This window comes from Alosa alosa, chromosome 7 (assembly GCF_017589495.1).
Source record: "Alosa alosa isolate M-15738 ecotype Scorff River chromosome 7, AALO_Geno_1.1, whole genome shotgun sequence".
Classification (NCBI taxonomy): Eukaryota; Metazoa; Chordata; class Actinopteri; order Clupeiformes; family Clupeidae; genus Alosa; species Alosa alosa.
Window position 1 is genome coordinate 14,829,976 of NC_063195.1, and position 12,656 is coordinate 14,842,631.

Here is a 12,656-nt window from a genome sequence, read left to right on the forward strand (position 1 = left end):
CTGTCTGTCATGATTCCCACTTAGCTAGGTCTGGCTGACTTCTGTAGTCCTTTCACATTAAACCGAATCACTGTAACCACACTGCTGTAACACTGTAGAATGGACGTATAAGACTAGCTGGCCGGTGGTCTATGCTCATTTACACTAACACAACAAGTTGGTTGTTGTTTGGACTCTTATTATCAAAAGTAAACTTAAACTAACTTATACTAATCTATTATTACTGTTACCGTTAATTTACATTCATTGTAAACAAACAAATAAAAAACACAAACCATTGGGTTACATACTGAATCTATATATCTGTCTCCATATCTTGTCCATTGAAGACATGACATGCCCGGTAAGAGTCTTGGAAACCTATGTCCAGCTAATAGTAAGACTGATTTGGTTGTTTGAAAAAATATGGCTACAAGTTAGCACACATGGTATGCTATTTTAAAGATGGTTGCAGCCTATCTGGATGCTCATTAGTTGAAGTTGACCCTGTAAATCCTGACCCCCAGGTTCAATTGGTAGCAAACCAAGCTGTTTATTACTCCCTCTAAATTGGCACAATATATTGGTAAAATATGCTGCTTAAACACACCTATTCTACTGCTTGATTCAGTTTCCCATTGTGAAGGTTCTTTAGAATGTGCAAGAATCGGTTATTTGCACGGCTATGACATAGTTCTATTTTTCTGACCTTCTTACATATTTTGTATCAATTCGCCCGAATTCTTTAGAAAATTACTGTTAATTTGAAACATTGTATCAAGGAACAGCAAAAAAAAAAAAAACACGGCTGCGCTGAATATGTCTGATTACGGCCTACCAGAAATTACTTTCTATGAGCACTAGCTGCCACGCATCAGTGAGGCTGTTGGACTTGAGAAGCGCTTCACCAACCACTCTTTGCACACTACCGCCGTTCAGCTGCTGTCCGAGGCTGGACTGGAGAGCCAGCAGATCAAACTTCACCATCAATGGGAACGTGCAGTTCAATTTACAAAAATAAAAATGCCTTAATTTGATTCCATCAATGTCTTGACTGTTTTATACTGTATGTAGCCTAGGTGGTAGACCCGCTGGTTAGTATGCCAGCGTAGCATCCATTCATGTGGGACTAAAGTAACAGTTTGAAATAAATACTTATTTAACATCTTTAACTATCCAAATGGGATAACAAAACATTTTAAAATTAACTTAATATTTAACATGTTAACAGTAGAATAAGCGGGATAATGGACTCCATTAGATTATCCTAAAAAATAAACACACTACACACTCCACTGCGCGTCGTGGCCGCATTACAACCTCGAACGTGAGATTATTTTTGGATAATCTAATGGAGTGTCATCCATTATCCCTTACTTCACCTCTAAAACAGCTTTCTGTCTTACAGACTTAGTCTCTCTGCACACATGTACGCACACGCACTCAAACACACACTACCCTTCTTTCTTCTTCCCCCCCTCTCTCTCTCTCTCTCTCTCTCTCTCTCTCTCTCTCGCTCTCTCTCTCTGTCTCTCTCTCTCTCTCTCTCTTGATTGTAGTTTCCTTGACATCACATTTTCAATAGGCTACAACTGGTTAAACTATCTCTCTCTCTCTCTCTCTCTCTCTCTCTCTCTCTCTCTCTCTCTCTCTCTCTCTCTCTCTCTCTTGGTAGACCATCATGGAGTTGCGAATGTGGGCGGGGGAATGAAAGGGGAAGGATGTTAGTCAGAGTAAGGGAACTTACGAGAGAGACGCCAGCCACATGGGTGCACACCCTTGACAGGACATTGAGATTTCCCCGTCTTTGTCAACACTACTAAGTCTGTTGTATTAAAAGCTCAGACAGGCAAATACATATATACGCTTCTCTTGAAATTAAATGACTTGAACTGAAACTCAAGATGATTCTGTCTGTGTCAACCATCTTCCTAATCACAGGTAAAATTTATGTTTTTTTCCATCTCTACAACAGTATTTTCATCCGAAGGAAATGGTTTCTGAGATGTTGTTGTGACACCACAGGATATAGTCTACAATACTTTATATAGTACTTGTGGACACTGAGAGTCAAATTTACTAAAACATTTTCCCTCACAACATGTGCCTAAAGACATGGCATGTTTTGCACAAACAGAGCTAACTCAGGTGAAGACGCATTCTTAGATTGAGAGTAATGTGTGAGTGTAAAAGGTGTTATGTGTTGGCAGGCTAATGTGTGTAGTGTTGTAAGATAGGAGCACTATGGTGTTTTAAGCCCCCAACGTCGTCTTCCAGGCAGCGCTGCATGAAAGTTTGAATGTTTAAGGTTAGGATTAGGTGCCTTGAAGTCGACGATAGGGGCTTAAAACACCTGTGTAACACCCTAGGCTGTGTTACCAGGGCCAATGTAAGAGTGGCACCCCTTTTTGGGGATGTGGGTGTGTTTTGGGAGGAGAGTCTAGGAGAATAGTGCCTGTGTTTAAGTTTAAATTATTTACATTTATTTAGTTTAAATTATTACTTGCGTGCGTTTTGTGAAAGAGGTTGTGAGGTTTGGTTGTGGCCAACAACAACCGCAATAAAACTACAATGCGATAGTAGCTTTTCCCTGCATATAGCGGTAAATATAAATGTAAATCAGGTTTCTCGGCCAACTATACTTGTGTATACAAGGAATTTGGTCTCTGCATTTATTCCATCTGTGAATTAGTGAACACACAAAGCACACAGTGAACACACAGTGAGGTGAAGCACACACTAACCCGGAGCAGTGAGCTGCCTTGCTACAGCGGCGCTCAGGGAGCAGTGAGTGGTTGGGTGCCTTGCTCAATGGCACTTCAGCAGTTGTGTCCACCAACATTTTGGTTTTCCTGTATGAATGTAAGATTTCTGAACATGGTTACTTATGGAGATGTATTCATTTGTAAATAACTATGTAAGATTTCTGAATTTGGTAACTTATCAATATGTATTATTTTTAAATTAGTGACTCCTAATGACCATTTTTTTGTTACTTTATAGTAGGTTGGTGTGAAGCAGTGATAAGGACTGGCTATCTGGGAGAAAGAACAAACATTTCCTGTCACTACCAACCGAATATTAGGGCAGCCTTCAAACACGTCTGCAAGCACACTAGTGGTATAAATTGTAATTATGTGGCTTCCACAAACACAAAAATCAATACTCCGGATGGATTTTTCATAAATGATGACAAACTACACAGAGTTGCAACTGTTACCATCAGTAGTGTGTCTGACAGTGACATTGGAGAGTACTGGTGTGCAGTTTCTAATTTATATGGGTTTCTTATCACCTTTGAAACAGTGACGTTTTGGGGTGAGTGAGAAAAAATCTCAATTTCCTTCCAATAATGAATATTCCAGCCAAATATATTATGCAACCCGTTTACAGTGTGAACTCATTTTCAAATGATCTGTTTATAAGCCATACAATTCATTTTTATTTTATTTTTTTTGCAACCAGAAGCAATCAATGGCTTTTGCTATATAAAGTCAATGAATGATCTATTTTCTTCAAACCATTCTCTCGCTCTGCCACAGCCATACCACTAACTGGCTACACAGGAGGTGAAGTACAGATGAAATGTCCATATGGAAGCAGATTTGAGAAAAATGCTAAATACCTTCAAAAACTAGGATCCCCCACCAGTCTGATTCAAACTGAACATGACCAAGTCAGGGCTGACAATGGAAAGTTTTTCCTCTACGACAACACAAGCGACAATGAGGTTACGGTGACCATCAGAGGACTAGAGGCAGACGATTCTGGGAAATACCGCTGTGGAATAAAGGATAATGATCCTTATCGTGAATGGCCACTGGCAGTTAAAAGCTGTATGTTATCTTTACATAATGCCAAACAATGCATTTGTCCATGTATTTCTGATAGTAATCTGTCCTAATTTTATCTTGTAACATTTGTGTGTAGCATCTCATGGTTCATGTTCTCTCATTGCCAGTGATTAGTGTGAGCGGCTTTAAGGGGCACACCCTTAACATACCCTGCAAGTATCAGAACACCAGTGGGGCATATCGTAAACATTTCTGCCGGGGAAAAGATCCAAGGAAGTGTTTGGAGGAGGGAGTTTTGAGTGAGGACAGAGTCTCTTTGCGGGACATTGCTGCTGATCAAGTCTTCACTGTTACCATCTCTAACCTCACAGCCGAGGATGCTGGGATATACTGGTGTGTGGTGATTATTGACAACAGTGGACCAGACTTCACTTCAGCTGTTCAGCTAACTATCAAGAAAGGTGAGTGTATTAAACTAAATGCCTTAACCCAGAATGTGACAAACTAAGACTCAGACAGACAAACAGAAAGATGTCAAAATGTGAGCTTCAATTCAAAAATGGAAGTCTTCAGATTAGTCAGTGGTCAGATTGTCAGGAAAGTGCCACACTTATTGGTAAACAAAATCCATTAACCGTTTGCCTGCATATCATTTCAAATGATTGTGCTTGGACACATACCAGCACAAGCAAGCTAGGTATCTTTAAAGTATAACATTTTGTATTATACTGCATAATGTTTGTATAATATTTGTACTGTCCTTCATATTTTCTGGCTGATCTCAATGTGGAAAGTATTCATATGAAAAAATATGAAGCAAGTCACCCCATGAACTCAGAGTGATCTGCAGTCATGCTTGGGTAATATGATAAAAGCAGAACATTGCACCAATTTTTCCATGTCTCAAATAACCCAAAACATTCCCTATGGGGATGTCTCTCAGAGTGGTGTCAGTGTTAAAGATGGCTGGCTATACTTGTACCACACATGTGATGTGTCATAGCATTATTTGCAAACTTGAATATAATGAATATGTGCTGAATAAGTGTTTTCAAAAGTCACAAGTCAGGCTGTCTCTCACACACTCTCACATGTTACTAATTCCCTATCGGAATTCTGTGATGTATTAACAGATCTTTCACACGTCATGGTGTCTGTTGCTGTGTCGTTGGCTGTGGTTGCACTGCTGATAGGGATGGTAATCCTTATCGTCTGCAGAAAAAGAAGAAGCAAGACAGGTGGTAGAGGTTGGTAAACACTGATTTCTTCAGAATTACAAACACATGCTTACGTATACACAGTCACGTATACAAACACACACATGCACACACCATACTTCCTTACTTCCTTTTTTTGTCCCTATTTGACTTCCTGAAATATTCTCTGACTCAGAGATTTTTCCAAACATCAAATGGGGAAATTAATGGGGAACTTACATCCAGTACCTGACCCCTTAGGGAGGTAGGTGGTGACTGTTGAGTTCTATAAAGGACTGCTCATTGGTTAAGCTGGTTGGCCTGCTCACTTCAGTAAATATGGCCAAATGTCTCTCAATTTAAGCACTGTCACCTAAATTCCTTAGCTTTTTTAGGCATTTGTTCCATCGCCTCTTCTTCCTCCTCCTCCTCCTCCTTCTCCTCCTCCTCCTCAGCAGAACTATTCACAGTCTCTAGTTCTAACTCTCAATTCTACCTGATTATCCTCATCTTCATCACTAGTGCCCGAAGAGTGTTCAGGGATCTCCTCCATCATGCTCATTCGCTCACTCTTATATTCACCTTTCGGTTGCCATAAAATGAGCTAACTGTGATACCCTGAAGGGCAATATATGGCTGTACTGTCATAATGTACATATCTGTACATGATAACATCTCTTTTTGCAGTGTATATTAGCATATCTTCCTGTTTGAAACTACATTTTCAATACTACACAGAATTCCCATTGACCAAATTTTATACCCTAATCTGGCAACGTATCTTGGGGGATACATACATTTCAAAGTTACTAAACTAACTCCACTAACACAGTTAGGTTTTTTTTTTCTTTATCAATATATTTAGACAATAGTCATAATCAGTTATATGAGTTAATATGATTGATTTATTGAAAATAACTATGATTTATATGTAATTACTCACCACTTGGTTAGCATGTGCGCTGCCGCTGGCGGCCATTTTGATTTCTGACCAAGCTAACTACATAATGACAAACAACCTGAACCAAGTCATGTGACCTACAGACTGATAACAGACAGGACTTTTGATCAATCATAAACTGATTTGGATTTTTTTTTAGAAATGCCCCCCAGAGGATGTTAAAAAGTATGTATCTCCTGGTGCACGTTGCCTGTTTAAGGGTTAATGGCTCATAACTGAACACCTCTCTAAAAGCATATAATTGAACACCTATCTAAGCACACATGATTATACGTGCAGCGATGCCTCGTATTTTAAAAAATTAAATAAAAAAATAAAAAAAAAAGATTTAAGTGGCACTGAAATAAGGCACCAAAATCCATGTAGTTATTCAATGTCGTAACTACATTTGCATTAGCACCGGTGCTTTTATTCCTGTAATCTAATGTAATCTGTAAGGTAGTGGGAGAGAGATAGATGTGTTAACGTGTTTTCAATACTGCAGCCTTGTGCGCAGCCCCCTGACTGCACTTTATCATGGTTGTAGTTACTAGTTTGAAATTATTGATTTATTCACTCTCCAGGGACGAACATCGACCAGGACACATCAATAAGGACAATGGTACAAACCAAACAAGATGGCAAAGAGGTGAGTGAAACTGTGAAACTGTAAAGCCTTTGATGTCTGTTAAAACCCTATACCCTTTCAATGCTATGCATCGTCATTGCACAACTGTGTGTGCAGTTTTACTGTTGGTAATGTTTTATCAGCCAGTGATATTAAAAATGGTATTGTGTGTGTGTGTGTGTGTGTGTGTGTGTGTGTGTGTGTTTGTCTTACTGCTGAAGGTTTTCGTATGAGGTAAATGTCATTGCAAGTGAAAGGTAAAATAAGTCTTCAGATTAAAAACTAAACGTTTCTGTTTCTCTTTCTCTCGGGTGGCTCAAACCATTAATGAATATGATGCAATTAAGAACACAACAGATGTGTCCACAAACCTAAAGACCCCCCTCAACACTGCGTCTGCCACTGCCTATCTGTCCACCAGCCCCACGGACATGGTCACTTACTCCTCCGTCAGCTTCCAGAACAGCCCCTCGGACACGGTCACTGACTCATCCTTCAGCTTCCAGAACAGCCCCTCGGACACGGTCACTTACTCCTCCGTTAGCTTCCAGAAGAGTGCCGCTGGACGCAGTGTCTCGGGAGGTGATTATCTCAAAGCCATCGGAGACCCCGCGTGTGAATATGCCCACATCAAATATTCAGCCGATTCGAAATAGCTGTTTGTCTCAATGCAAAGAGATATTCTGCCTTTTGTAGTCAGATTGACAGTCATGCATTGCTGTTTTATTTATTTTGTGCTCATGTAAAGATTTTGACATTGGAGGTCTCTGATGGCAGCTCAGTTTTGACATTCTCAATGATGTTTCATTGTGTTTCGTTATGTCACTGGATGTACTAATCACAATGCAGGATAATGTTCAGAGCAATAAAGGCGTGTTTCTATAGGTGTGTGTGTGTGTGTGTGTGTACATTTACTGAGCTGTTTTACATTTTGAGAAGTGCCTGCAGTATAGAAGTGTCCTGATGTGCAGATTCAATATTGAGACCCAAGGTAATATATCCATGAAGGAAGATGTCTGACCTTCTAAATCAGTATTATGAGAAGCTGTCTGTCCGGAGGTTACAGGATATAACACCTACATGTTAATGGATGTATTTTAACAATGATGTATTTCGGCAAATGTGTGCTTTAAACATACCGTTATATCATATCCTATATAGCTTCTATCTTCTTCAAGTATGTACACTTTAGGACCTAAACTGCTCTCTCGTCCTCTGATCGTTGAAGAAAAGCTACAGAGTAAAAACAATCTTGGGTCTATTTTTGGTTGACAATGAGCTTGTAACTATTGTTTCAAACGCACCCACTGATTTGATGCTACGGGAAAAGAAGTAAGGCAGTGTGTACTGCCTTCAGAAACCCTCCTTGTTTTAGCCTATAGTTAGCAACTTTGGTTAATCTGTAGGATACCCAAGGACACTACCACTGAAGTGTAAGACTATTTTGAACTTTGTCAGTGGTTTAAAAATAGCAATTTATTTTTACATGGATGTGTACCCGCTGCAACATGCTAAGCATTCTAATCGTCTTCTTTAAAATTGCTCCATTTGAACCCATTATCAACCATAAACAGACTTGTTTTTGTACTCCATTATTTTTATGTTGTTGTATTTTCTGTCACCTAATGAACTTTAAATGTTATTCCGCATTTTGTAAGTTACTTCGGATAAATGTACATATCAAAAAGTATTTCAATCCAAAAAATCTTGCTTCCATAATGTCTGTAATTGCACACTAATCTGGTTAATATGAAAATACTAAGCATACATTCATTTACACCATGTCATGAAAATACCTACACCCTATTCCATGAGCTCTGAATGCACTTTTTTGGGCGAGACTGTCTACAAAGAAAAGCATTTACTTGCTTTGAACACTAGAGGGCAAATCAGGTGTGAATCTCATACGGCACAGTACACAGAAGGCAACACTAAATCTCTCCAGATCTGCTCCAGAATATTATGGCTTCATCTATTCACACCTCACAAAGTTTTGTGCTCTGCAAAACCAGCTTATCTCATAATCTAACCAAGTGTTATTAATCTTTTATCAAGTTATCAAAACCATCTTATCTCATAATCTAACCAAGTGTTTTTAATCTTTTATCAAGTTATCAAAAAAAATCAATTTGGAATTGGTTTCAGACTTACCTAGCACAGTGCTTTCTTGTAAATAATCTGATTTAACTTAATAAGGAGTTGCCTTATTTTAAGATGTCTCATGGTAAAAAAAAACAAAAACAAATTTATAAAACTCTTATAAAATTAAAAAGTTAAAATGATCTTTTGAGAGAGAGCGCTACGTGAGTCTCTTTATACTAAAAACAATACCAAATAGATGTTTTGATCTTAATATTACATTAATAACACTTGGTTAAATTTAAAGAGAGGAAGAGAGAAACACAAGGTCTTGTTACTCAGCCACAACCATTCCACATCTACACCACTAGTGCAGTGCAGTGCTAGATCAATCCACATCTACACCACTAGTGCAGTGCAGTGCTAGATCAAAACATGCTCGTTCTACAGTTCCCAAAAAAAGAGAAGCCAAAACTAGACAAGACATATTTTAATGACAATGAATTCCACTCTGGTAATAACAAAAGACATTTCTGATAATTAATTATTAGGTGTGAATGTCACATAACGCAACAGTAGTAAAGGCAAAACTAAATTGCAGTTGACGTGAGAGTCTAAATAATATGGTGTCATTCTTATACCATCCTTATACCCCTGACTAAGTTCTGAGGAAAATCACACCTGATGGTAATGATAACTAAATGGTAATAACCGAAACCGAAAAGCTCCCCAGCAATAAAAGAGCCGCCAAGACTAGACGACACATGAGATTCTGCTTATAACTCACAAAAGACTTATGATAATGAATGTACATTTTATAATATACAATATATATCTAGGGACAACACAATCAAACTAATTAATACTTGACATCAATAACCCCCAACCCACTGCTTCTGCTACACTGTGAAATAGTAGTATGTAATAATTCCTGAACAATAAACTTATAGCCCTAAAGATTTTTGCCCTCAAAATATATTATTTCCTATCTCATTTTGATGGCACATAAACTCTTTGGCTCTTCTGCTGCACTTTGAGCAGGTTGAATCTCTTGCGAAATAGTCATTATGTGGCCTGTAATAAATCCTGTAATACTTCCTTGATGCATTCTTTCAAATCAGTTACTCCTGATCCCTAGGTACTTATCCCCCATCATGCCAATCACGCCTCCAGTTAAACCGCCAACAACTCCTCCCGTCATGAAGCCAAAAAACGGCCCAATGCTCCCCCCTATAGCGCCACCTACTGCCCCTGGGCGTTTGTCCATTTGCCCACGCCTGGTCATGATGTTGGTGGTGAAGGCTTTGCCGATTGTCCAACCAACAATTGCCCCTAGTACACCGCCAACTGCCTGCCCGAAGATTGGATGCATCACTCTCAAGAATGTGAGTGCTGCCCCACCACTAGCTCCGCCCACAGCTCCACCTATTGCTCCGCCCGAGGTGCAAGCATCTCCTTCATTCTCAGGGAACACTATTGCAGCTACTTTCTTTCCTACGATTTGCTTCAAAAGTCCAGCCAGTTTTCCACATCCTGTCACAACAGCTCCCACAATGCCCTTGGCTGCTGTTACGACTCCTGACAAACTCTTGGATTCATATCCCCCACCGAATAGTTCAAGCACCGCTGCAATCACTGCTAAGCTTCCGAGTGTTAACGCTGCCATTAGACCTGTTAACATTATTGTGGTAAGCCCCACAGCTGAAAGCATCAATTCAGAATATTGCCAAACGAGTCTCTGGTTGTCTACATTTATCCCCTTCTCATTCTCTTCTTGATTGCTGTCTTCTCCTTTTACGTCCTTATTGGTGTTGTCCTCTGCCTTTACTTCTTTCTTCTTGTTAAAGGTGTTTGTAGCTGTAATTACACAGAGGCAACACTTGCTAAAGTATGAAATGTAATGTACTGTATGTAATGTGTATGGGTATGCTAAACAGTTTAAGGTAGTTACTATAATGCAAAACATTTTTGGATATGTAAAACTATCCAGAAGTATATCATTATTTTTTTCAATTACTGACAAACCTTTGGTTTTATGTTGTTTGTTGGCTAGGGGCATGGCCAGGATTGCCACCAAACTTCCAAGCAGGCCTATGACTCCAAATAGTGTGGTGATATGTCTTATGGATGTGATAAGACCTATGGCTACGGTTGAAAACATTGAAATTAAACGATGCATTCCTCCAAGGGATGTCTCCTTCAACCAAGTGCCTAAATATGTAACTCCCACATGCCCTAAAAGCGCACCCATGAAGCCTCCAATAATCCCTCCTGCCATGAAGCCAAACAATGCCCCAAAGCCGCCCGCTAAAGCTCCCCCTAGTGCTCCTGCAATCCCTTTGTCTGTTATTGCGGTCATTTTTTTTAAGATTTCGTCGGTGAATGCCTGGCCAAATATCCTACCAAAAACTACACCAAGTGCGACCCCAACTGCCTGTCCGAAGACCGGGAAAACCTTTCCCAAGACTGTGTGCACCGCCCCACCAATAGCTCCACCAACTGCTCCACCTAATGCTCCTCCTATGGCACCATACTCAGAGACCACCAGGGATGCAGGTGTCTTTCCTTCAACGGGATCCAAATGTCTAGCCAGATTTATACATCCTGTGACCACAGTCCTGACCATGGCTTGAGCAATATTTGGTCTGAAAATCTCTTTCACTATCACTGTGACAATGACTAAGATCCCGAGTTGCCAGCTGAGCAAACCTTCAGCCATGATTGAGATGAGCCCCACAACTGCAAGAATTGTTTGGAAGCGCTGCCTCATCCCTCCAAGGAACCTCTTGTGGTTATCTGCTTTTACCATCTTCCCCTTCTCCTCTCCTGTGTTGAATGGAAATGGAAAGTGTCAGATGTGTCAAACACACTCACACACACTCTCTCTCACACACACACACAAAATACACACTTTAGAAGACAGCAATTTCTAACTAAGCAACCAAAAGGTTCAAGGATCTCTTGAACATGACAATGCAATATTATCCTTGTCAAAATTCAGTTTAACTTTGGATTCATTATTATTATTATTATTATTATTATTATTATTGTTGTTGTTGTTGTTGGTGTTGTTATTATTATTAAATACTACTACTACTACTAATAATAATAATAATATAATAATAATAATAATATTCATAATAATAATACATTTTATTTGTTACACAATGAATTTCAAAGCACCCATGGTCGATTTACAGATTAAAACACAATAAAAAACAAATAAACAAAATTAATATATAATTATGTATGCTGATATGCTGATATATACTGTATTTACTGGGCAACATTTTATCTTAATCTTGGTTGGATTTTATTTTTTGCAGTGTATTTGAGGACATTGTGCACTATGGCTCCAGTCATCCCAGAGTATGTGGAGGAGATGAAATGCTTGCACTGCAAAAAAAACATCTACCAAAGTGTTAGTAATCTCATATTAAGATCAAAAAATCTATTTGGTATTGTCTTTATTATGTGAAACTTACGTAGTACTCTCTCGAAAGATCATTCTGACTTAATTTCAGAATACTTTAATACTTTATGTTAAGGAGTCTTATCAAGACAAATTTACCTAACACACTGGCAGATGAATTTGCTTGTTTTTAGGACAAATTTGCTTTACACTGGCAGTACAAATTTTGAATTCAAATGGTTTCTTCACAATTAATGTGTTGAAATTGCATCATTTTGTCATGTAAGGACCCTGTTCATGTTGCACAGAATTTTTAATGACATTTTGAGTCTGTTTGAGTCTGATGCAAAAAGGCACCTTTAGATGATGCCCTCAGACCTAGCATTGTAGTTCACTGGAAGTACTGTCCATTAGCTGCTACTTCAGTTCAAAATTCATGTAAAAATCGGCCAGATTTCTCCTTTAATTATTATTATTTCTTACATGATATATTTATTAAACTAGATTGTCACTTTGAAATGTGTCTAGATGACCTATCATTACATCTTTACACATATATACATATAACAATACTATTAAAGTGCTTTAGAAAACGTTTTAACCTGGTCATCCAACCTTTCAAATGGTT

The 12,656-nt window shown here is 38.9% G+C and overlaps 1 protein-coding gene across 1 annotated transcript; it reads left to right on the forward strand.

The window, feature by feature from the left end:
- The first annotated feature begins 1,804 nt into the window (after positions 1-1,804).
- Positions 1,805-7,421, forward strand: LOC125298063 (polymeric immunoglobulin receptor-like). The gene is made up of 7 exons (XM_048248708.1): positions 1,805-1,920; positions 2,983-3,297; positions 3,522-3,815; positions 3,941-4,234; positions 4,907-5,020; positions 6,494-6,558; positions 6,885-7,421. Exons 1-7 carry the CDS (start codon positions 1,884-1,886, stop codon positions 7,191-7,193), a joined length of 1,428 nt encoding a protein of 475 aa, XP_048104665.1. The 5' UTR covers positions 1,805-1,883; the 3' UTR covers positions 7,194-7,421.
- The last annotated feature ends 5,235 nt before the right edge of the window (positions 7,422-12,656 follow it).